This window comes from Gekko japonicus, unplaced genomic scaffold (genome assembly GCF_001447785.1).
Source record: "Gekko japonicus isolate JY-2015 unplaced genomic scaffold, Gekko_japonicus_V1.1 scaffold2213, whole genome shotgun sequence".
Lineage (NCBI taxonomy): Eukaryota > Metazoa > Chordata > Lepidosauria > Squamata > Gekkonidae > Gekko > Gekko japonicus.
In genome coordinates, this window is record NW_015164260.1 from 1 (window position 1) to 26,494 (window position 26,494).

Genomic DNA, 26,494 nt, shown 5'->3' on the forward strand with positions numbered 1-26,494 from the left:
AGCCCTGGCTCCTCTCTCCTTCCTCATCAACAACCAGCAACTCTTTGCAGACCAGCATCTTGTTGTGCAGCCTTGTCTTCCAGGTGTCGCTCCACTCTCTCGTTCCACCCCTGTAGATGCTGCTGGGCACCAGAGCTGGGACTTCCTGCTAGGTTTCGAGAGAAGCTGCCGGATTGTGAGATCGCTGCATAGGCTGTACCCTGTTTTATGACCACGCAGTTTTGCCATCCCCTGGGATAAAGGAGGGGTGTGTGATATCAAAGGATGCCACCAGCTTGGCATTGTGTTTCTGGCTGAGAGGCTCAGTGGGACTGCCCCACCAAGGGAGAGGTGTGGGAGAGCACAAGGTCTGCACACAGAACAACCTACATTCAATCCCTGGATTCTTCATTTAGGGGATCCTAGGTAGCATGTGAGCCAGTTTGATGTAGTGGTTAAGAGCAGCAGACTCTAATCTGGGAGAACCGGGTTTGATTCCCCACTCCTCCACATGCAGCTGCTGGTGTGACCTTGGGTCAGTCACAAGTTATCTCAGAGCTGTTCTCTCAAGGACAGTTCTGGAAAGAGCTCTCTCAGCCTCACCTACCTCACGGGTTGTCTGTTGTGGAGAGGGGAAGGGAAAGGAGTTTGTAAGCCACTCCGAGACTCCGAGTGAAGGGCGTGGTATAAATCCTATCTCTCCCTTCTTCTCCCTCCCTCTTCCTCCCCCCCCATTCTTCTTTCTTCTTATGTTGGGAAAGACCTTTCTCTACCCGAGGTTTGAGTGAGCCACTTCCATTCAGAGTAGATGGCACTGAGCTAGATGGAGGGATAGCCCGACTGGGTGTAATGCAGTTTTATTTGGGATTACAAAAGTATTGACTTGCTGTGCAATAAGAGAGTCACTAGGATGGTTTTTGAGTACTTTGTTTTCCAGCATTGTTTGCTTTTACTTGATGGTTGTCTGGGTGTGTTGATGAGGTGTGAACTTATGAATTTACATTGGTTTTCTTGTGTGGTTTCTCATTCCCAGGTCAGGTGTGCAAACTCTGCCCCACAATGCCAAGGTGCACTATAACTATGCCAACTTTTTGAAAGACCAAGGTCGTGACAGTGAAGCCATCTACCACTACAAAACAGCACTCAAGTAAGTTCCTGGAAGTCTTCCCAACACCTGCTTCTTTGATCCATATAAGTGACTTCAAAAAGGATGTGGACAGAACAGAGTGGGTGCAGAGGAGAGCGATGAAGATGATCAGGGGGCTGGAGGCCAAGCGCTATGAGGAAAGGCTGAGGGATTTGGGAAGGTTCAGTGTGGAGAAGAGGAGGCTGAGGGGGGACAGGATTGCTCTCTTTCAGTATTTGAAGAGCTGTCACTTACAGGAGGGCAGGGGGCTGTTCCTGTTGGTGGCAGAGGATAGTACTCGCAAGAATGGGTTTCAATGAAGGGTGGGAAGGTACCAGCTGGATATTAGGAAAAACGTTTTCCAGTAAGAGTTGTTCAATGGTGGAATCAGCTACCTAGGGAGGTGGTGAGCTCCCCCTGACTGGCAGTCTTTAAGCAGCGGCTGGACACACACGTGTCAAGGGATGCTCTAGGCTAGTCCTGCATTGAGCAGGGGGTTGGACTAGATGGTCAGTACGGCCCCTTCCAGTTTTGTGATTCTGTGACTAGGAAGAAGTTGTAGAACGGGGTCCCCAACATTTTTGAGCCTGTGGACTCCTCTTGAATCCTGACATACATAATGGGTGCTGCCACAAAATGGCTGCTGGAGGACATGGAGCTCGGCATAAAATGGCTGCCACAGTTCGCTTTCAGACACAGTGAAGATTCTTGTCGGGTGGTGGCAGCTGCTGCCAGAGCAACATTTTTAAACATCTGCAGTGGCTAGTCGGAAGTCTTGCTGGGCAAATTGACCTACCAGACCCTGCCCTCTTTCTAAGAACACTTGGCAGGCACCCAGAAAGGTGTTGTTGGGGGTCATGCCACACACACCATGCTGGGGGACACCTGTTGTAGGAAATGAGTAGGAAGATGTCACAGAAAGGGTTTTCTTGTGTTTCTTGGTGAATTCTTCCCATTTTACTATATGCAAAATGGAACTGATAATATTTGCTCAGCACTCCACCTAGGGGCCATGAAGAGTCTGTTGACAGAAGTAATGCTGCAGTGTGCTTCGTAAAATTATCTGCTATTCTCTAGTAAAATGGGCTGTGCCTTTTGAGTGGTAGAAGTGTGGCCAGAGGTCAGCTTGGAGGTCAGACCCAGGGCATTGCTGCCTCCACCCATGAGTGCCTTTATATCCGGGCATTAGGGACAAATGAGAACGTGTTAGTGAAGCGGTTGGGCTGTTTCGTTTGAATCCTCAGGTTCTGTGAACCTCACTGATTCCCCAGTCTCATATTTTGTAAAGAAAGGTCTCGATTAAGGAAAATAAGATGTACGTTCAGAAACACATTGGAGGGAAAGAAACTCTAAGCAGTCCTAGTGTTGTGAAAAACCAGGCTGTTTTCTGTGAACCCAAGACACAAAATCCAAGAGGGCTCCTGTCCTCATTTCATCAATTGGTCTATCAGAACATCTTGCTCTTTGCTATTGACAAGTTCTATCGTTAAATACTGGATTTCCATAGCAACATAAAATAGGAGTCCAGTGGGTGCTTTAAAGAGTAACTAAACATTCCAGCATCGGCTTCCGTGTGTCAGATTCCATGCATCTGATTCAGAAAACCTGGAACTGGAATAAATTCTGTTAGTTTTCAAGGTTACACCGGATTCCTGTTTTAATTTACTGCTACAGGCTAACACAGGCTACCTGCCCAGAATGATGGATCTCTGTAGTCACTTTTAGACTTAAATATTTGAATCAGGCACACATAGCGACAAAAAGGTATAAAATGGGATGAAATCTGAGGCTAGGGGCTGCCTTTTCTGACCGCCTCGTTCGGCCTCAGACTAGACATAAGAACATAAGAACATAAGAGAAGCCAATGTTGGATCAGGCCAAAAGCCCATCCAGTCCAACACTCTGTCACACAGTGGCCAAAAATACCAGGTGCCATCAGGAGGTCCACCAGTGGGGCCAGGACATTAGAAGCCCTCCCACTGTTGACCCCCCCAAGCACCAAGAAGACAGAGCATCCCTTGCCCCAGAGTCCCTATCTATACCTTGTGGCCGTCCATGCTTGTAGCCGCCACCACCTCCTGTGGCAGTGAATTCCATGTATTCATCACTCTTGGGGTGAAGAAGTACTTCCTTTTATCCGTTCTAACCCGACCGCTCAGCAATTTCATGGAGTGCCCACGAGTTCTTGTATTGTGAGAAAGGGAGAAAAGTGCCTCTTTCGACCAAGAGATCTCTTTTATTTTATGATGACATGTGTACATTGTTTTGAATGCTCTGAGCCAAGTTTCTTTTTTTGGTTGTTGTTTAAGTGAGAGACTTTTGAATAAAGTAGAACGTAGTGCAAGCCTTTGTCTTTGCCTCTTGCTCACCGGGACTGGGACCCCCACTGGCCCATATCCAGCCCAGGGAACCAAAGCTGGAGCCTGGGTCCCTGGTACAATGCAGGGACTCCGATTTGCCCATCCAGAACATGTTTCTGCAACAAAGAAGAGTAACTTGCCTTGGACAGGGTGCCCTGGGGAAACAGCAGTAAGTGCCTGCTCCCTTGAAAGGCTTATCTGCATCAGTACAAAAGATCGACAGGAGTTTATATTTGCATAGACAACAGGCTGGCGTGGATTAACGTTTTCTCATACAAAATTAATCTATTGGTAAATTAGTTCTCAGGCAGGAGACAGCAACACCTCTGCAGGCTTTCTGGCAGCCTCCCATGGCTGCTTTTCATTTTTTTAAAAAATAAATAAATCGGGAGACTGTTGCAGTGTCTTCCATGTGACACATAATTTGGCCCTGAGCCAAAAGTCTTTAAGGTTGCAGGAAAAGCGCTTTTCATAGTAAAAGGCTATGAAAAAAAATGACGTAGCCAGATATTTCCTTTTCACTACCAGATGGTTTTAAGTTTTTAATGTGGAGCCAAGACATATCAAATTGCTTTACCTACTAGGTTTAGAAAACAACACCTTTTTTGGGTTATTTTTCTAAATCATGAAGGCAGTCCATGTATAAGAATGAGCCAAGGCAGAATTTTCGTAAAGGAACCGATCCTGTCTCTGATCAGTTTCTATTAAGGCAATAGCCTGAGTGCTTGATATGGAAACCCTGGATACAGATGCCAGGGCAAACCTTCCCCACACCCACAAACTGGGATGAAATTGAAGGTTACGCTCTTATTTTGAAGTGTGTGTGTGTGGGGAGGGAATCACCTTTTACTCAGATTGAGACATCATGCTCGGGTGGCCAGGTCTGGGTTCGGAAATACCTGGAGATCTTGGGGGTGGAGCTTGAGGAGGGTGGGGTTTGGGGCGGGGAGGGGTTTCTGCGGGGTAAAATGCTATAAAGTGCACCTTCCAAAGTGGAACTGATCTCTTATTGTCTGGAGACTAGTTGTAATTCTGGGAGATCTCCAGTTACTACCTGCAAGTTGGCAACCCTGGGGCTACGTCCGAGTATGATTCAAAGCTTTCTAGACCTAGAAACCTTTGGTCACTCCTTGTGCACAAGGACAGGAAGGAGGGGGAGTAGCAAGCAAAAAGCATTTATACCATTCATGGGCAAACCACAATGTCAGATCAGCGTCAATAATATGTAACTAACATGCAATTACTGTTGCTCTGTTCTGTTGCGGTGGATATGAGCTGTCTGAATGGAGGGTTTCATGGCAGCTTTCTGGAAGCAGCGGCTCTGTATCCTCCTCTTCTCTCTGCCATAGCAACACATAATCCCAAATCTGTGACTTTGCTGTGCTCTGAGTTTGCTGACCTCAAACCACTTCATTTGTTGCTGCTTGCAGGATAGAGAAGCTCAGTAACATTATATCACTTGTGCTGAAGTATTAGTTGCTATGGGGGGGGGGGGGGGTAGGGAACAGTCAGGGTTGATTTCTTTGAGGATTGACTGATTTGTTCTTCTTGCAGTCCAAGGGACTCTCAAGAGTCTTCTCCAGCACCATAGTTCAAAAGAATCTATTCTTCGGCGCTCGGCCTTCCTTATAGTCCAGCTCTCGCAGCCATACATGACTACTGGGAATACCATTGCTTTGACCATGCGGACTTTTGTTGGCAGGGTGATGTCTCTACTTTTTATCATGCTGTTTAGGTTCGCCATCGCTTTCCTCCCAAGGAGCAGGCGTCTTTTAATTTCATGGCTGCAGTCACAGTCTGCGGTGATCTGGGATCCCAGGAACGTGAAGTCTGTCACTACTTCCACGACTTCCCCTTCTATTTGCCAAGGAGTGATGGGGCCGGATGCCATGATCTTAGTTTTTTTGATGTTGAGCTTCAAGCCCACTTTTGCGCTCTCCTCTTTTACTCTGAGCAAGAGGCTCTTTAGATCCTTTTCACTTTCAGCCATTAGAGTGGTATCATCTGCATATCTGAGGTTGTTGATCTTTTCCCCAGCAATCTTAATTCCCGCTTGTGATTCATCCAGGCCAGCATTTCGCATGATGTACTCTGCATATATATTAAATAAGCAAGGTGACAGTATACATCCTTGTCGTACTCCTTTTCCTATGCTGAACCAATCAGTTGTTCCGTATCCGGTTCTAACTGTCGCTTCTTGGCCCTTATACAGGTTTCTCAAGAGACATGTGAGGTGGTCTGGTACTCCCATCTCTTTAAGGACCTGCCATAGTTTGTTGTGATCCACACAGTCAAAGGCTTTAGCATAGTCAATGAAGCAGAAGTAGATGTTTTTCTGGTACTCTCTTGCTTTCTCCATAATCCAGCGAATGTTGGCAATATGATCTCTCGTTCCTCTACCTCTTCGAAACCCAGCTTGTACTTCTGGCAGTTCTCTATCCATGTACTGTTGAAGCCTAGCTTGTAGGATCTTGAGCATGACCTTGCTAGCGTGTGATATGAGTGCAATTGTGCGATAGTTTGAACATTCCTTGGCATTGCCCTTCTTTGGGATTGGAATGTATACTGATCTTTTCCAATCCTGTGGCCACTGTTGTGTTTTCCAAATTTGCTGGCAAATTGCGTGCAGCACTTTAACAGCATCATCTTCTAAGACTTTGAATAGTTCAGCTGGAATACCATCACCTCCACTAGCTTTGTTGTTAGTAATGCTTTCTAAGGCCCATTTAACTTCACATTCCAGGATGTCTGGCTCAAGGTCAGTGATTATACCGTCGTGTTTGTCAAGGACATTGAGGTCTTTCTTGTATAGTTCTTCTGTGTATTCTTGCCATCTTTTCCTAATCTCTTCTGCTTCTGTTAGGTCCCTACCGTTTTTGTCCTTTATCATGGCCAGCTTTGCATGGAACGCTCCCTTGATTTCTCCAATTTTCTTGAAGAGATCTCTAGTCCTTCCCATTCTATTGTTTTCCTCTATTACTTTGCATTGTTCATTTAGGAAAGCCTCCTTATCTCTCCTTGCTGTTCTCTGGAAATCTACATTCAGTTGGGTAAATCTTTCCTTTTCACCTTTGTCTTTTGCTTTCCTTCTTTCCTCTGCTATTTGTAAAGCCTCATCAGACAGCCACTTTGCTTTCTTGCATTTCTTTTTCTTTGGGATGGTGGTGATTGCTGCCTCCTGCACAATGTCACAAACCTCTGTCTATAGTTCTTCAGGCACTCTGTCTATCAAATCTAGTCTCTTAAACCTATTCTTCACCTCTACTGTATATTCATAAGGGATGTGATCTAGGTCAAACCTGAATGGCCTAGTGATTTTCCCAACTTTTTGTTTAATTTGTAATTTTTATTTAATAAAGATAAAAAACAAGGATATACAAACTTGGATTTCAAGTAAAAGTAAGCCAAGGGGGTGAAGATTACAATGTATAAGAGTCATAGTAGTAATCTAAATTTGGTAAAGCTAACATTGAAAGGTGCATAACAATACATTGCCAGTTGAAGACTACAGTTTGTTCAGTATAAACAATGAAGATAACAACACTATCAGTGTATAAGAATGAGAGAGTAAGTATATATAGCATAGGAGTATGCTGTAGTATTTATGCAAAAACCAATACAGAGAGACCAGAGCAGAAAGAGAGAAGAGAACATCGTTCGCATCCACTGTTGCAGACTAGACCATTCAGGAGATATAAATTCATTTTGTGAAAGGAAGTCCAAAATTGGGGACCATTTATTTTCAAAATTAGACCTAGTAGGTTTGATTTGAGATAAATTCAGTTTATGTGTAATATTATCCATGAGGTAATGATCCCAAAGTTTTCGAAGCCACAATTTCAAATTTGGGGGGTGGGCTTCGCGCCAGCAAGATGCAATGGTTGTTTTGGCTGCTGAGAGCATAGCATCTATTCCCAACTTTCTTCAGTTTAAGCCTGAATTTTGCAATGAGTAGCTCATGCTCTGAGCCACAGTCAGCTCCAGGTCTTGTTTTTACTGGCTGTATGGACCTTCTCTGAAAATGATATAATCAATCTGATTTCTTAATATGTGGAAGAAGTTCTGCCATTCTGTGTGTCAGTTCCCTCTCCCAGACTCTCTGTGTGTATTATGACTCCTGTAAGGACTAGTTGCAGTCTGGGATGGATTTTGACTGAAGGTCAAAAGAGGTTGTAAACAGCTGTATTGGCCTGCGCAAATCAGGAACGAGAAACAAAAACCATGTAATAACTTTTTAGTAGGGCCAACCAGAATGACATAAAACATTGTGCAAGTTTTTGAGCTCATCAGAACTTTCCCTCAGACTAGACCTATCAAAATTGAAGGTGGGGGAGGGGGAAGCAGATTTTCCAAGATTTTAAGACCGTGTCCTGCCAGCTTTTGGTATTAGACGATGACAAGCTCACAAACTCTAACTTAATTGCTGAAAGTGTTAGATCACAGCACTTGCATTCAAGGAAGAAGGTGGGGGGACAGAGTCCGGTAAGGTCCCAGTGTCACTCAGAAACCCACGTGGGAAGCATAGTTCTCTTTTCAGGCTGAGAATAGCTGGAAGTGTTTGGTAGTCTGCATTTTAACAGTCCCAGTGTCCAAGTGTCCAGTAAGGTCCCAGTGTCACTCAGAAACCCAAGTGGGAAGTATAGTTCTCTTTCCAGGCTGAGAATAGCGGGAAGCATTTGGTAGTCTGCATTTTAACTACGGTTGAGATGAATTTACAGGTGTTCGCAAGGTGTATCAAACTGAAGTTAAATCAGGTTGTTATTACCTTGTATCAGCAGTATTTTCCCAGGCTCTTCCCATCCTGTTGACAGATCTCTCTCTTTCTCCGCTGAAATTAGGTATCCATAAAATAGAAGAAAAAGTTGTAAACAGCCATATTGGCCCACACAAAATCCAGAAAAAGAAACACAATCCATGTAATATCAAGTATAATGCCAACACTCAGGATCTTAAGATCTCAACTTGGGAAAATCTGCTTTTTTCCTCTCCGTTAAAAAAAAATTGCAACATTTAGTCTGATGAAGAATTCTAATGAGCTCAAAAGTTTTGCACAAAAGTTTTGACCCTAATAAAAGGTGTAGTATGTGGATTTTGCTTCCTGGTTGAAGTCTAGCCACTGCACGACTCCTGTTTGTCCTACTGACATCACAATGCATTCCTCTCTGTTCCTTGTACTGACAGTACAATGCATACCTTCTTCAATGGGCCTTAAAGTGCAGCTGTCTGCGTGTGAATTAGCCTAAGTGCATAATAATTGCTGTCAGAAATTTTCCCCCTTTTTAACCCCCCCCCCAACTCAGCAAGAACTGAGTTGCCATAGCTATGGGTGCTGTCTTCAACTTGGCAAAGCTTTAATTATGCAGGAGGCTGAGGATTGATTGCCAGGAGTGTTAATTAAGCATCATTAGGTGTATAGCACATCATACTCCCGGTTTGAAGAGCATTGTGAACATGAGCTCGCTTGGTGCTTTATGCCTTTTTGTGAAGGACTGGGGCGGCCCATCTTCCAAAGTTGCTGGTGGCTGTGAGTTCCCTAGCAGCGGATGTGCGGTTGCTTGGCAACTTGAAATTAAGCTGTAGTTGCCTGATCTGAACTGTTACCTTTCCAACACTAGCAGCTAAAGTTACATGGGCAAAAATAAGCTTGCGAGTATGTTGATTTCTGCGATGCTGGAAGATTTGTTGCAGCTGGCTGGGATGCGAGCGGGCTCTTGCCAAATTGTTAATGAGCAGAGGCCAGCTTGCCACAGTAGGAGTCAAAAACGATAACCCTCAATTTGAGGAAAGTGAGCCTGCTTTTGAAGTTTGGATGATGATGCTAGGTCAGCCCAGTACTGAGAGGGAATAAGAGGGAACATGGGAATACCCTGTCAAGAAATGTTAGGAGACTTTAGTATCCTAGATGGCCGTGCTTTGGAACAGAGGTAAGAACTGAGGCAGGATAAAGACCAGCGGGGTAGCCTGTCTATTGTAGCACTGTGGCACCTAAAAGACTAACATTTATCCCAGTACAAGCTTTCAGATCTAAACTTCATGGTAGTGGAAAGTGCCGTCGAGTCACAGATGACTTATGGCAGCCCTGTGGGGTTTTCAAGGCACTAGACGTTCAGAGGTGGCTTTCCATTGCCTGCCTCCACGTCACAACCCTGGTATTCCTTGGAGGTCTCCCATTCAAATACTAGCCAGCTCTGACCCTGCTTAGCTTCTGAGATCTGGGGCACTGGGCTATCCTAGGCACAAACTCCGTAGTATCTGAAGATATGTGCTCTGTCTCATGAAAGCTCATACTGGAAAAGATTTTAGTCTTTAGGGTGCCACTGGACATCTGGTTTGTTGGCTTGTTTGTTTGTTTTGGCACACTTATATTGTCACACTTATTCATCACTAGAATGATTTTTTAAAACCCTTGAATGTTTTTTTTAAAACCCTTGAAGTATTTTTTAAAACACTTGAATGAATCCAGCTGTATCCCTAGTCACTAATTCTGTTTCATTGTTGGGGTTTTTTTACACTAATTAAGGGCCAGCTGGTATGGTTGATGCTTTAGAAGACTTTCTGAACCAGACTTAACTCTTCTTACTCTTCAGAACAAATGTGATATGATCAAGCATCTGGACCATTTTGGGGTTTGCTGAGAACTTTACTCAGTTCAAGGGAACAGAATCTAAAAAAGTATTCAGGGAAAACTTAGTGTAATTTCACCTGTATCAGTGGAAGTCTAACAGTTGTCTCATCCCCTAAGTAGTTGTTAATTCCACGTGGATCGAAACTGGGAATTATGGTTCAAAAATCTCTTCTCACCATCTTGGTACTGACTGTCAAGCAAGGTGTTTCCGAATGAAGATGATGGGTGAAGTTGACTGTGATAGCACTAAGTAAGTCAGTACTAGGTATGGGCACAAACCGGGTAAGCCGGTTCATAAATCAACAGTTTCCGAACCAGTTTCTGAACCGGGTTCAAGAACTGGCCATGTTGGTGAACCAAACCAGTTTGGAAAGGGGGGTCGCCTCCCCAGGGTTCTGGAGACCTCAAAATTGTGATGCATCTCCAGCAGACTATTCTTGGATTGGCCTAATCGCTCCCCTCCCCTCATACCTTGAATAAAACTTCGCTGGTCTTAAAGGTCCCACTGGACTCTAACATTGTTCATCCCCTCCCATTGCGAGCAATGAGAAGGGAACTCTGTTATTGGTTAGCAGCATTGCCTGTCAGACTTTCAGAGTCCCTATTTTTGTTTCCAAGGCTGGAAAATGTCACCACCCCCAGCGTTACCTAGCATTTTTGCACCAGACTTTCTTGGCGGTTTCCGGTTTCTGGGCTGCTCCGAGCTGCATCCAAAAGGTCAGAGTTTTTCCAAATGAACACATGATCCCCAAGTCACAGCTCACGAGCCTCGAACTGGGCAAAATTTGGCCCAAACTTCAACTCATCAAGCAGTTTGTGCCCATCCCTTGTCAAGACTCTTCCTGGCAAAGAGATGTCTTACGATTCTTTGGTCTTCAACACTGTAGTTTGTAGTTCAGTGCAGGGCGAACTACTTCAGGCTCACACTGTGGTATTTTTAAGCTCCTTCTCCGTTCGTTCCGACAGAACCTCTGTTCCCAATCGCAAACTGTGTTTGAATCTTCCCTCAGTTTCCAAAGTGGGTTGTCAAGTAACACAAGACTGGAACAGGGAGGGCTGTTATTGGAGAAACAGATGCCCACAGCTGTCTCAGTTGTGCTGCCTGGTCACATGAGAATAAGATCCACTGACTAGATCTAATGGGTGGAAATTACAAGGGAGTTGATACCGGCTAAATATAAGGAGAAACTTCCTAACTGTAAAGAGTGGTTGAGCAGTGGAACCGACTGCCTTGGGAGGTGGTGGATGCTCCATCGCTGGACGTTTTCACGTGGAGGGTATGTTGTAGGGCTTTCTTTCGGCTATGCTCCTGCAGAGTGCAGAGGGTTGGACTAGATAACCTGCAAGGTCCCTTCCAACTCTGTCTATGATTCGATGACTCCCTTCCACTAGTTTGAGCTTCCCTGAATGAAGACTCGACATAAGGAAGTCACTGGATACAACTTGGTAACAAAGACTCATGGGATCCAACCTATGATAGTTTGAACTAAGAATTTACTGGAAATGCAGTTGTTGTAATTTGTAAAACCTCCAATAAAAAGTTAATAGTTAAAAATGTTTATATTCTATTAAAGCCGTGTGGGTGGTTCCTCATATGTTAGGGTTTAGGCAGGTAAACCTCTTCCTTGGGTGCATTTCCCTGCAGAGCTGTATTCTCATGCCAGATAAAGTTTTTGTTTTGTGTCTTGGGAGTCGACGTGGAACATTCCTGGCAATCCATGCTATGCTTAGCTTCATGGATTATACGCCTCCCCCCTTCTAATAGTGTTGCTCACAACTTTGAAAGTATAGCAGTCTTCTTATTTTTCTCCATAGCTTCTCTTGAGACTGTTCCCCATGTGCTTTTTTAAAAATGCCACGATCCTAAACCATCCTGTTTTCTTCCTTTATTTTGTTGCTTGCTTGTACAATACATTTAAATGTGTTTTGATGGAGTTGTGCTACCACGAAGTAGCTAAGCACTTCTGATAGAGTATTCTGCTGTTCTCGCAGAAAGCAGCTGTAGTCGGCCAGTTAAGGTTTTGGTTTTAATGCACCCATTTGGCATTCCGTTTGTTTATAATAGATAATTCCATTGAACAATCATCTGTCAGAATAAAATGTAGTATACGTGTACAGGGCACGGTTGTATGTTCCAGGTTAAAATAATATCTTACTTCCCACACGTTTTCCTACGGAAGGAAGCACATACAACACAGTGTGGTATTTCCTTTGAGATACTGAAACTTTGGAACGAACATTAGTATGCAGGTTTATATAACATTAGGTGTTTTAAATGTAAAGCCCAGCCGGATGCCTACATCAGAAAAGATGTAAAATATAGTCCAAGGCAATATCTGCATTGAGGAATAAGTCTTTGAAATGAAGATTGAGGTAGAGGTTCAGGGCAGCATCATACATTTCAAGAATGAACCCCAGCTCATTTCCAGGGGGCTGGAAAAGATGTAAAACACAATGCAGTGTGATATGCTGCTGGAGAGTGAGATATCATACAAGCTAATGTACACGTTCAGAACACCGATTTTTCAATGCTCTGTATGTGATGGACATGGCTTTTGTTTTCTGTGCTTGTGCATACCGCTTTGCAGTTTAATCTTACTCTCTGGGGGTGGCACCCCCACCCCCGTACTTACCAACTCTGGAGAGGCTCAGGCAACTGCTAAATGAAGAAGTGTTGGGTATTACAAGTTGAAAACACTCAGTATATCTGGGGTATGTTACTCACAGGAAGTCACATGTTTCTCATGTAACCAATGTTCTTTAGCTGTAGAATACCCGGGAATTTTCTCCCTGATCTAGGAATTTGATTGGGACTAAAGTGTCAAGGTGTATTAGCATTTTATGGCTCTCTTCCCGTCTTTGTTTGGTGTCCTGAAGAAAAAAAGAGTAGCCATAATCTCTCTCTTCTAGTTTTGTCTTTGTAGAGTAAGGATGTAGCCGATTATGCTCTGTTGTTATTTTCATCCCAGTTACCCTTCCCATGCTACAATTTAGTAAAAACTTTATATTTTAATCACACATGGACTCTGAGTCTGAATTATTTTACTCTGGCACTGCTGGACTATCTTACCTCTGCTAAATACTATTTTTTCAATATCTCACTATCACCCAACAGGAAGAGGGCAACACCTATTTGGGGCAGGGAGAAGAGCCACCACTGAAGGCGGGGAGGGAGGAGAGACTCTCCTCCCCCATGTGGTGGTCAAGCACGGAGGCAGGCAAAGGCAACAAGGCAGAGATGGTGGCGGGGATGGAGGCTGCAATGGCAAAGGGAGACAAGAGGCAGACTCAGCAGCCCTGCCCCACACCAAGACTAAGGCAGGCAGGGTGGAGCCAAGGGAAGAATGTCCACTGGGTGCAGGGGTTGTCTGCCAGACAAGCCGTAACTGGGGAGGAGGGAGATTGGAGGGCTTGGTGCTGCTCTGCCTCCAGGAGAAAGATTTAAACAGCAAGTCCAAGGCCCGCCAAGGAGGAAAAGCGTGAGGAAAAACCAGAGGTGCCGGGAGAACAATGGGGAAACTGCAAACTGGAAAGAGGGACGAGGGTGTCTTTTAACTCCCTCCTGCTGCACTATCTGAGGCCGTAGCCATGCCTGCTAGCTGGAAGTCATGCCCTGGAGGTCCCTGCTGCACCAAACTTGGACCCAGCAGCCCCAGGACTCAACACCTAGTTTAGAATCCTGTTTTTTTTTAAACAAGTAATTGCCAGTTTTCCCAGGTGTCTGTATTCGGAAGTCACACCAAATTAGAGTTTGGATGAAGATTTTGCAAACCAGGAAGTCTCAGTTGTACTCTCTGCATGCAGGTGAGAGTAAGGAAGCATTTGTGTTGGAAGTCAAGGACTTTGCGCTATCTCTTGCCTCAGACCACAGAAGAGAGACAGATGTGTAGATAGATAGGACACTGACCATCCTTCCCTTTCTACTCTCTGATGCAATCCCTTTGAAATGTAGATTTCTATTCTCTGGGAAGGTTTCCTTCTTTCCATCTTCTCCCTTGCTCTCATACACATTGTCACAATTCTCCATCTTGGCAACGTGAGAGCAGGATGCTTTCCTGCATCTCCATCCATCTAGCTAGTTAGACTAGATTAGAGAGTCTATCTCTCCACTTTCCTATCTAGAAATTGAGTTCCTATAATAAACTAATATTAGTTTTTCAGATATAAAGAGGCTCTGTGTAACTTTTGTTTCCTTCTCACACACACACTGAGGACAGATGGCTCCACTGCGTTAAAGCCTTGGGCGCTCTGCAAATTGTAAATCCCAACAATTTGAGTATGACAACAAGCCTTGTTTGTGATCTTCTTGGACAAACCGGGTTTTGTTGTGATCTGTGAATGTAGCTTTCATTTCAGTTTCAAAACTGTTGACTCCTACCCCATTTGTTCTTAAAAGGAGAGGAAAGAATGCAAAATAGGTTATAACAAACAGGGTCTATAAGGGATCTTATCCCCCCCCATTGTTCCTCCTTCCTCTTACGTTTTCACATCTCCTCTTGCAGCCCCTGCAGCTTCTCCCCTTTCCTGCTTCTCCTTCCACCTTTCAGATTTCCCCTCTCATCTGCTACTTGCCCTGCTTCCTTCCCTTTTCCTTCTTCCCTGCTTCCTATTCTCCCTCTTCTCCCTCCATTTTTCTTCCCTCCTCCCCAGTCTTCCTCCTAGTTCTTCCTGCCTGTCTAGTCCCCTCCCCACTGACCTGAAACTTCCAAATGAAACTGCAGCACTCATTTAGGGTTAACTTAGGCAACCACAGACAACATCATGGTGTAGTATGCAGTTGCTAGGCGATCCAGAATGGCTGATGAGATCTCATGAAGTAATGCTGCAAGCACTTCGAGTCTTAAAACATTTTAAAATCATAGAATCATAGAGGTGGAAGGGATTTTATTCCTTTTTTGTTTTTTTGTTAAATATAAGATTTTTGTGCAAACCTGGGGTATTCCCCAAATTTGCAGAAAAATCTTCCTTTTCTGTTCCTGATCCCATTGTGTGGATTTTTTTGGTCCTCAGCATTGGGCCAGGTTCAGAACTAGATACATAGATGTAACGTCTGAAACTAGAACTCTTGAACATTGTGCTTTATTAATACAGATCATTGTCTTTTTACAATAGATGTAAAGCATAGAGGATTTTTGACAAAAGCATAGAGGACCACTGGCTGTGTTCGAGTAACCTAATGAGCTATTGCAGAACAGTCGCGCGGGTTGTTGCAAATCTGGAATTGCACAGTGGGGAGCCAGTCCTGTTTTTAAGCAATTGAAAATAAACTTCTCTGCGTAAACGTATTGGTCTGGAAAAACTGTTTTGCCTTGTGCCAAGCACAGATGTGGAGACTAAGTATACCTTGAAAGGCTCATTCTTTTGGGGAATGCAAACTGAGCTGTGTCTAAACCAGAGTTCACGAGTGGTTGATATTCTGGAATGGTGATAATGGTTATAAACCTTTAAGCTTACTTGCAGTGAAGCAATAAAGACAAATCACCACAATAAACTTCTTTGGCAGCTTGCCAGCTGTGCTGTAGCTGGCCTCAGGGGGAGAAAAAAAGAGAAAGGGAGTATGCTATTTTGCCGAACTGTTTTAGAAAAGGAGAAAGATGCTATGAAACAGTGCGTACTGTTGAGAGGTGAAAGTTTTCACCCTGAGCCAGTGTGTACTGTTGAGAGGTGAAAGTTTACACCCTGAGGTACCTTTTAAAATACTTGCTGCTCTAGCAAGTTTGCTCTTTGACAGTTCTGTGTGTGACCCCCTGCTGGGATACAATGAAAGGCTACTCACCTTCGATGGAAATAACTAATGGCTCATCATTACTGCGCATGCATATTATATGTGCAAAAGGAAAAAAATGGATGTGGGGAAGCTCAGTTTCTGGCGATGTGCCGAATGTTTAGTGTGGTTTTGAAATGTTTTCTGACTGAATTATGAGTATTTCTCTCCCGTTCACCACAGTGTTGCTGATAAGCCACATTATACCTCCTGCAGTGCCCTTCCCAAGAGTTAGGGAAGGTCGTAGCTCAGTGTAGAAGCACATGCTTTGGATGTAGAAGGTGACAGGTTTAATCTATGGCATCTCCAACTCGGGGAAAAAAAGACCTTCACCTCTGCTTTCGGGCAGAGTAGATAGGTGTGAGCTGGATAGACCAGTGGTCTGACTCGATATTAAAATGGCTTCCTGTGATCCATGTTCAAGCACTCTTTCTGCCCCAAACTGGGGAAAGAGGGTGAAGCACAGTGAATTGGCTAGGCAATTACAGGATGTAATTTTCAGTCACTTTTCCAGGAGGTGACTGGGCAATTGTATTCCATCTCTGTGAGTTCTAGCTGCAGCTACCTGTCAGCAACCAAAGGTGGCTTATCTCTAGTTGGACCAATTCAAGCCATTTCATTTCTATCCATACACAGTGGGTGTTGCCAAAACAAAATGTTACTGCTTGGACTTATGGTATTGCCGTGGCTTAAATGAGCTTGTTTATTATGCCTGGAGTTGCAGTGATATTGTACAGCAACACAAGCCATTATGACTCGAAGGTTCACATTTTTAAATATTTAATTTTGGGAAGGTTTGCAATGTTGAATGTTTTTGCTGCTGCTTTTAAAAAAATACCTCATTGGGACGTTTCTAAGGGAATTGGTATGTAGGAGTTTCTCCAGGTGTGGCTTCAGATTTGGTGTGCTGCCCCAGTGGCTGTTAAAAATGGGGAACAGCAGTTTGCATTCAGATGTGTGGATGACATTTCACGGTCAAAGAGTCAACATTTGCTGCATTTTCCCCTTGACTCAGTTTACAGACAGCTTTCAGCTTGTATTTCTCTCCCTCTTTCCAGTAAATTTGTCATAACTTTTTATCATGGTAGATGTCATTCAGCTTTATTTCTTCTTACCGATATGAATTTCTATATGTGTTTATGAGAACACCAACTTTCTATATTTTTTTCATTTGTGCAGGATGTAACAGACGTTGGCTTATGTTTTCTTCCATCTGCATTTTGCCTTTCTACCTAACAACTTTGGCAGCTTCATAGTATACTAGAGTGCCTCCCAAGCAAAGTAGAAGACATTAGAGCACTTTTTCATAGCCCAGTTACTCCTCTGTTCTAGAAGACTGACAAATCTGTCTTCAGAGTAACACTAGCCTTCCAGTAACTCCCTTCCCCCTGGGACCTGCATAGATCCACAAGTCTCTAGGGAAGGACCATCTTAATGCTTTCTTCATCTCTGCTAGCGTTCTGGTTGGGAGATTCCATATTGTGAAGAAAATTATTGGACAATGACAAAAATCATGTACACTCTCTTTCTGATTTTCTGAACCCAGGCAGGAGCAGAAGAGGTTATCTAGGATAGATTTCTGTTAAACCTATGTTATTCTGGGTCACTAGCATCCACAAAGTCCTGAACTACACTCCTCAAAGGGGTGTGTATGCTGCCGTCTCTCAGTACCATCAAGTTATAATAATCATTTTGTGCTGTAAAGTCGCAACTGACTCTTGGCGACCGCAGGACCATGGGGCTTTTGAGGTGAGAGATGAGCAGAGGTGGTTTGCCATTGCCTTTCTCTGCATAGCAACCCTAGTCTTCTTTGATAGACTCCCATCCAAGTACTAACCATGGCTGACCCTGCTTAGCTCTCAGCTGGGGACCATCAAATCTGAGACCATCTTCAGCTGCTCAGCTGGGTGACCGCAGAGTTATTGGTACAATAACTGGATTTCCATTGGGTCTTGGGTAATTCAGTACAAAACTGGCTGTAGGCCGTGGGTGACACCTTTTGAAATGAGATGGAATTTTGTAGTCTCTTGCTGGGTTGATGCTGAACAGACTACCTAGCCATCTGTTTTCACTCCAATATTCAGGTAATCAGAATTATGTCAGAGGCTCCTGTGCTACATATGGTAGATGTAGCATCTTCTGGTATGTCCCCCCAAAGAGCTTTACGCTCTGCTGAAAACAACTTACTGGTGGTCCCTAGCCCCAAAGACGTCCTGCTGTCCTCGACCAGAGCCAGGGCTTTTTCAGCTCTGGCTCCTCCCTGGTGGGACTCTCTGCCAAATAACATCCGTGGCCTGAGGCACCTTGTACAGTCCCACAGGGCATGCAAGGCAGGGATGTTCCGCCACGCTTTTGGTTGAGGACAGCAACAGGCACCATCCTTTCTGGCTCTCCTTTTTGCCTCCCCTACTCTGCCTTCTCTTGCTTATTGCGAGACAGTGATGCAATCTGTAAATTTGTTCTTGATGCCATCTGATGTTGTTTTTAGCTATTTTTATCTCTTGGATTTTAAATTGTATAATACTATGTTGTTCACCTCCCTGTGCTCTGTGAATTCATGGAAGGGAGGTATATACATTGAAAATATGAATAAATACATTCATTCTCAGATAATGGCAAGCAAAAAGACTTTAAGGTCCTTTCCAACTCTACAGTTCTTGCTGCTGAAATCAGTCTTGATACCAGAAGGCTGCAAAGTAGCAAATGCTACATCAGTTCTTCTAAAAGGGTCACAGAGCAGATAACCAGTTAACCTACGTCTGTTCTGAGTAAATTACTAGTAGAAACTGTTACAATGTAGAATTATTAACGACAAAAAGGAACAAAGCCTGCTGAGGGAAATCAGCATGGCTTCTGCAAAGTCCTGCCTCACCAACCTTTTGGAGTTCTTTAAGAAGGTTAACAAATATCTGGATATGGGTGATCTGATAGATGTTGTATACTTGGCCTCTCAGTGGCTTTTGAGATCCCTCACCAAAGACCTCTGAGTAAACTTAGCAGTCATGGAAAAATAACAGGAATACTCTAGGAGGCAACATTGGGGAAGGTGTTGGTTTCTGTGCCCTGTTCGTTGGCCCACTAGGGCAACTGGTTAGCTGCTGTGTGAAACTGGATGCTGGGCGAGATGGACCACTAGTCTGATCCAACAGGTTGTCTCTTACAGTTTTTATGACATCTTTGCAGAAATGTTAACAGTTTGCCGAACAGTAAATATCCTGTGGCTCAGTGGTATAGCATCTGCTTGGCATACAGAAGGTCACAGGATCAGTCACTTGCATCCTCAATTAGAAGGATCAGGTAGAAAATTATTTGGACTCAGTGTCTTGTCCAGGGTACTTACATGATCTGTTCCTGCAGTCATCAGGATGATCAACATGAGAGCCAGTTTGGTGTAGTTGTTAGAAGTGCGGACTCTAATCTGGGAGAACTGGGTTTGAGTTCCCACTCCTCCACATGCAGTTGCTGGTGTGACCTTGGGTCTGTCATGGCTCTCTCGGAGTTGTTCTGTCAAGAGCAGTTCTTGAAAGAGCTCTCTCAGCCCCATCTACCTCACAGGCTGTCAGTTGTGGGAGGGCAAGGGAAGGAGACTGTAAGCCGCTCTGAGACTCCGAGTGAAGGGCAGGGTATATGTTAGCCAAAAGCCTTGAGAGTTTCTCCCCTAGACATGTACTTGGGGGGGGGGCTGCCTATTCCAGGCTCTCCCATAACAAAAGACCACTACCCAAGATTCTGGAAGACCATCATCAGTCAGAGTGGACCATAGCGACCTTGATGGGCCAATGTTCTGACACAGTATGGCAGCTTCATGCTTTCATGTGTGCAAAGTGCTTTCAGGTCTCCTCTAAACCTGTGTTTTTGATATAGTAGGCATAAATAAGTTTGCTATGTACATGCTGATACTTTTGGACCTTCCATGTATGACAGGTGGTGCTGGGGAGTAGAGTTGAGCTATAGATTTATTAAAGAAAATACCATTGAATATCAGGTGGTACCTTCTTTTAAAATGAAACCCAAGGAAAGACTATGGAGACTCTGGTTTCCTGCTAAGTTTTCCCACATGGTTCCTGACAGTGTTTTTATTTGTATTTAAAACTAGCAATGTCTGGGTTCATTTAAACTTCATTAAATGCCCTCTGACTTCATGTTCTGAAGACTTTTCAGCAAGGGGCTGCAGGTGGCCTGGGGCACCATCTGGGGTTTCTTTCTGGGAAGAATTAAAATGCCTACACCATTATCCCACCTTTCCCTTTGTTGTTGCCATTGTTCCATATTTTATTTTTACAGGGTTAGAATGTTTTGTGCTGCTATGTCTGAAAATGCCGTGGCTTTCCCCTTTTGTGATGTGTTAAGTGTTTTTTTATACCTCAAGTAGATTCTAGGAATGATTTCTTAAAGTTTGGTCTCTAGGCAGTTATGGCTCTGAAACTTAAACGACTCTTTTGTTGCAAGAACCAGGCATTTCAAAGTGTTGCTCGCAGAGGTGCACTTTGGTGCTTGGGCTGAAAAACAACTGTGGCCCTGAGCTAAATTTTCATGGGGCTCCTGAGCGCCATATAGATATGGGTTACCTCATTCCCTTCAGTGCTGGAAAATATTCTGTAGGCTCCTCTACCATTTTTGGGTCCACAGTCTTGGACAACATTAAAGAGAGCCGGGCAGTCTTAAGCTGGATGCAGGGAACAGCATCACTTTGTGATGACTTCCTTGAGTACACTGAGGGTACACAAGCTTGCTCCCCCAGTTCGCAACTGGACGTCGCTCACACAGGAGGCCCTGTATGAGTGCTCCAGTATTTCTGTGTAGGGGGATATGCATATGGTGGCTACAAATAACATGATCATGACCATTTGAAAAAATGCTATAATCACAGATACTATAGCAGCTGCATGTACCGCCTTGCATGTACAAGTGCCAGTTGTTGAAGTTAGGTATCAATACTGCCTTAACAATGTGGGCTGCCATCACTTGCCGTGACCCTCAGGATAAAATACAGTGGATGTTATACCATAGATAGATGTACTTCTTCAAATCTCTTTTAAACAAAGCTTTATTATTTGTGTTGGGGGCGGGAGAGGATGAACTATGAACTGGATCATGGGAGGAATTCGAGAGGTGACAGGTAATCGGCCTCTGGAAGCATCTCTCTTCAGATTTTTGAACTCCAGACTACAGAGATCAGTTCTCCGGAGAAAATGGCTGCTTTGGAGGGTGAACTCTATGGTATTATACCCTGCAGAGGTCTGTCCCACCCCCGGAGTTGGCAATCATGTTGACACCAGGTGAATAGGTTTCTCATTACTGAACTTTCCTGCTTATGGGTTGTTTTTACAAAAAGAGTCAGAAAACAAGTTAGCAGAATACCTCCTGAGATATTTGGCACAACAGCAAAATATCTTTGTGTCTCTGTCAAACACAGGAAGGACATGGGGACGTGAAAGAAGATTGTTCTCAATGTACAGCATATGTCTGATGCTTTGGCTTTGTGGAAAATACTCAACTGAGGGAGATTGTCTTTTATTTTTAGTTCCCACTGATGTGAAATTCCTTTCATATCTCCTCAGTGCTAATGCTTCAGTCTGCTCCCCCCCCCAGTGAGGGTTCTAGAATTTCATCAACGTAAAATATATAAAGCTGCAGCATGTTTTTCTTTTTCATCATGGCCTGTGATTTAATATCCATCCAGAGAGGGGGTTTCTTTTGGCCGCCAAACTGAAATAATTCTGTTGACAACTGTGGCCATTTGAACACCCTAGGAGAAATATTAAAAACGGTATATCTCTCTGCTGGGCCTTTACCTGGATCCCCTTGCTGCTCAGACCAATGAGGATGCCTGATCTGGAAGCTTTTTACGGCTTCTTAATAGCAAGCAGAAATTAAGAGATTTGCAAAAATATTCAGCACCTGTTCTTGAAGCTGGGGAAATAGCCAAGCCTGAGCTCAAGCCTGGTGAGTTGGCTTGGCAGCCAGTATGTGTAGGTCTGATAGCACAGAATTCAGGATAGTGGTGGCCTGAGTCTTTAGGGAACAAGCTACTGTGAAACCTGTCTTTGGGTAGATGGTGGGGAATTAACTGAGGGGAAATGTGACTAGTCACCTACAACGTGGGTGCTGAACCTGAGGGATTTGCACTCTGCTTCGTACCAGTGCCTGAAGAGGATCAGCAGTCATATCCTCACGCTTGCTTCTTAGCCACACTAGGCCAGAGAGTTTCATATGGGAAAAAACCCTTAAAAAGTTTACAACTCAGTTTTGCTCCCTCATCTCAAGGGCCCTCTGCTGCTGTGTTCCGTCTAATAGACAGTGTTCTCCTTTCTCCTCTCCCTCCAGTCCTGTCTAACTGTTGCAGAGAAGAGAGGCTTTAACATTTTGCTTCTGTGACATTTTGGAATGCGCAGTGGTCTTGCAGCTTTGTGTAAACTGGGTTCCAAACATAGGGAAATAGTGCCAGCTGCCTAGTACTGAAGTAATGGAGGAAACGGGGAAGGAGAGTGACGTGTAGAAGGAGTCAAAGATCAGTCATGGAGAACCAGCTTGACATGCAGAAGACTTGTTAGGCTAGGCTCCAATTAAAACAAAACAAAACAGGAAGCATTCAGGGGCTGGAAAAAGCCTTTAATGCTTGAGATCCTGGATTAAACAGTGCTGAGTTAGATGGGCCCATAGATATCAAGTCTGTTACGATAATGAAACGGCATTGACAAGCAGTTGTGCTTGTAATGAAGAGGCTTCATTGAACTGCCAAGTGTAGGCCGAGAGAGGAGGAGCGTTGTTCCCTTAGAACCCTTCCCATAGGGACGCAGTTCCTGGAAACGCAGTTCCTTTTATCATGACATAAAGTCAGCTACAGATGTTGAAATGTGTATGTTTATGAAATCAGCACCAGTGATCACACTTTGGGGAGGGGGGGGAGAGATGGGAATAGCGCCCCCTAACTTCCTCCTTCAAACTCCTCAACTTGCTTATCCCTTCCTGTCCTTAATACCGTAGCTTCATGTTCCTCTTGGTCTTCTCTGTGCTCTTGGCATTCTCTAAAAATCCTCTTCAGTGCCTGAGTTCTTACATGAGTGGCTCCGGGACTGCTGGTGCTCTCACAAACAATCCCTTTCAGTCTGGGTCAGTGCCCTGCTCTGCCATGTGGTCTGCCTAAACGTAGAGCTCCTTCTGTCAGGCTATTCCAATGCTCTGGAGGTGATGGCAACCTTGTTATCATTCTAACTAATTCCCCAGCACTTGAATTAACAACAAACTAAAGGTTTTGCTGGTTTATAGATTGTATCCAGGACAATGTTCATTCCACATTCCCTCCCCCCCCCCCCCCCCCCCATTGATTTTGGAATTCTTGCCTCCAACACAGTACACCTAGCAAACAGTCCCACCCAAGAATATGTCTTGCAAATACATAAGTTCTTTAGATAGCAGTGGAATGGTCTCCATTACTTAGAAATCGAAGAGTCGTTTGCCTCTTCTCTTTGGCATCCTGTGAGTTGAGGCTGCCAGTCTTTTGGCAGTCAAAGACTCTTCCGTTTTATTGTACACTTAGTGGGGATATGGATAGCCTCATGGTAGATGGTGAGGGGCAGTAATTGGCAGCAGAAGTTTGTGTGCAGTGCTTACCTTTAATAGTTCAAGGCCAGGCTGCTGCAATTTATTCTGACAACTGCAGTGGCAACGTTGAAGGAATCTTCTGAATAATTCATTTTGCCCCAAGAAAACATCCTGCTTGTCTTTTGTACAGAAATCAAAGCCAAACCTCATTTAAAGTGCATTTCCAATTTTTTTCCCCTGCAGGGAATAATGAATTGTGCTATTTCAGGTCCTTTGCTATACTTATTAAGAAAAGGAGGGTGTTTTTTTTTTTTTTAAAGGCCGAGGATTCCAAAACTGATTTTTTAACTGGCTACCCCAGTGAGCATTTTAATGAAATGCAGCTTTCTTTCATAAATAATGCAGCACTTGGCGTTTGATTAGGTGAAGTGAAGAGGACTTTGCGCCTAATGAGATACATAGCACAAGAGATATTGCTTGCAGATGGTTGCCATTACCCGTGATACATATAGCCCATTTTGTGTGTGTGTGTGTGTGCTTACGTATGTACTTTGTAAGATGGAATCCAAACTGGAAAGCTGTATTTCATAATAAAAAGCCCATGGGATTAAATGCAGAAAGGCTCTCTCTTTTCAAGTACTGCTGCTGTTTATAGAATCCTGAACCCTAATTTCAGTGTAAGATCACTTCAAGTAGGATCCCCTCCCCTGGAAAAGTAAGACAGGAATAGGAATGAAGCAGCCATTCTGTCTGTTTCGAAGCTCTCAGTCAGAGGCAGAGTTTAGGAGACAAATCCCTGGTGGCTTCGGGCATTTACCCCCTGCAAGCTAAGCATATTTTCACTTCTCTCTTTTGAGTGTTGGTGCCAATGAAAGGTTTCGACTAGATGAGAGAGAGAGATTATGGATCTCATAGCTAAATCTTGAAAAGGTGCCTCCGCAAAGAGGGGATTTTAATTTTGATGGTTGAAACTTCCCCCCTCCTATTAGCTCTGGAAGGGGAAAGGGTGGGTCCAAGGCAGGGGAACAAAACCATGCAGAAGTGAAAGGATTGACCCCCTTCTTCTCTCCCACGTGTGTGCCCAGTCCAGGCCCGTGCACCTAAAATTTAGTTTTCAAAGGTGCTAGGATGATATAATCGAGGGCCTTCCAGCCAATGCTCCCTCTAAGCTGTGGAGTCTCGTGAGCAAAAATCCTACTTTGTGAGCTACTGACATTAAAGTTGTGAGCGAGTGATTTGGCTACTGCATAAATTAGTTTGCTCTGGAGCCCTCCTTCCTGAGCTGAGACAAAAATGTGTGAGCCAGAGGCTAAAAAACTGTGAGCCAGCTCACACTAACTCATCTTAGAGGGAACACTGCTTCCAGCATCTCTCCTGTTTTTGGCCCAAGGTGGCTTTGTTCTTAATGAAGGTATATTCGAGTCCGATAGTACCTTAGAGACCAGCAGATTTTCCAAATTATAAGCTTTCAAGACTCGGAGCTCCCTTCAAATCTAGCTTTTCCACTGCAGACCAGCATGGCTTCCTTCTGAAATTTGCTCTTAGAGGACAGCCATGTTCTGTCCAACATGGTTTTCTGTCTCCTGAAACAGCAGGATACATCCCCCCCACCCCGGTGTGAGTTCAGCGTTGTGAAGACCAAAGCTGCTCCTCTGGCACAGTACTTGTTCCTTCCTACAGCAGCCCGATCTCACTTGGGGAACAAATGGCCGTCCTGTCTTGGGAAGCGCTTTCAGCCTGCTTCAGCATCCATTACCAGCTCTTGATGCCCCAGCCGCATTTACTTATGTGTATTTATTCATTTTGCCAACCTAGCAGTTTGAAAGCAAGAAATTGCAAGTAGACAAATAGGTACTGCTTCGGTGGGAAGGTAACAGCATTTTGTGCGCCTTGGTGTTCAGTCATGCTGGCCACATGACCACGGAAACGTCTTCGGACAGCGCTGGCTCTTTGGCTTGGAAATGGAGATGAGCACCACCCTCTAGAGTTGGATTCAACTGGCTTTCGAGCAAGGGAAACCTTTACCTTTACCTTATTTATTCATACAGAAAACTGCAATAGCTGTAGGGTTCACGGGAGGGTGTGTTGCAATGGTTTGGGTACTTGTTCACAGCAGGACAATGAATTTCCTTTTTTTCCTTTTTTTTTTTTGTGTGTGTTCTTCTGATAGGTTGTACCCTCGCCATGCAAGTGCTCTGAACAACCTAGGAACGTTGACCAAAGACCTGGTGGAAGCAAAAGAGTATTACAGAAGGGCCCTCCACTTAAATCCACAACACAACCGAGCTCTCTTCAATCTTGGGAATCTGCTCAAGTAGGTTTTCGATCTCGTTTCGTTCCTTACAGTTTTAAAATTGAGACAGTAGCCTTGCTAACTAAGCCAAGTTTGGCCAATCATGCTATAGTTCTCTTTCTTTCCAGCCAGTGCTCAGGACTGGAGCAGAGTCTCCTGTCATTTCATAGCCCCAGGGTCCACTGTGGGCTTGAGTCCTAACCAGTGCTCCCTCTAAGCTGTGGAGTCTTGTGAGCAAAAATTCTACTTTGTGAGCTCCTGACATTAAAGTTGTGAGCGAGCGATTGGGCTACTGCATAAATCAGTTTGCTCTGGAGCCCTCCTCCCTGAGCCAAAACAAAAAAATGTGTGAGCCGGAAGCTAAAAAACTGTGAGCTGGCTCGCACTAACTCAGCTTAGAGGGAACAATGGTCCCAACACAGTGATACCTGCACCTGACGAAGTGGGATGTGGTTTGCATGCCACACCACAGTTGATTTGTTAACCTTTAAGGGAACGCAAGACTTCTGCAGACTGACATGGCTCTACCTTCATAGAGTTAGACTTTCTACCCAGGAAGCTGTCAGAACTGATCACAGAAATAAGGACTGAACATAAGAACATAAGAGATGCCAATGTTGGATCAGGCCAAAGGCCCATCCAGTCCAACACTCTGTATCCCACAGTGGCCAGAAATACCAGTGCCATCAGGAGGTCCACCAGTGGGGCCAGGACATTAGAAGCCCTCCCACTGTTGACCCCCCCCCAAGCACCAGGATGACAGAGCATCCCTTGCCCCAGAGCCCCTATCTATACCTTGTGG

General features: G+C 44.4%; 1 protein-coding gene across 1 annotated transcript in view; it reads left to right on the plus strand.

Annotated features, from left to right (window-relative positions):
- Positions 1-1,012: 1,012 nt before the first annotated feature.
- TMTC1 (transmembrane and tetratricopeptide repeat containing 1) overlaps positions 1,013-26,494 on the plus strand; it is a gene marked incomplete at its 5' end in the record, with an annotated part of 75,272 nt that continues 49,790 nt past the window's right edge. Inside the window, 2 exons of the mRNA XM_015408711.1 lie at positions 1,013-1,126; positions 25,570-25,713. Coding sequence (XP_015264197.1) covers positions 1,013-1,126; positions 25,570-25,713 — 258 coding nt within the window. The remainder of the gene's footprint in view (positions 1,127-25,569; positions 25,714-26,494) is intronic.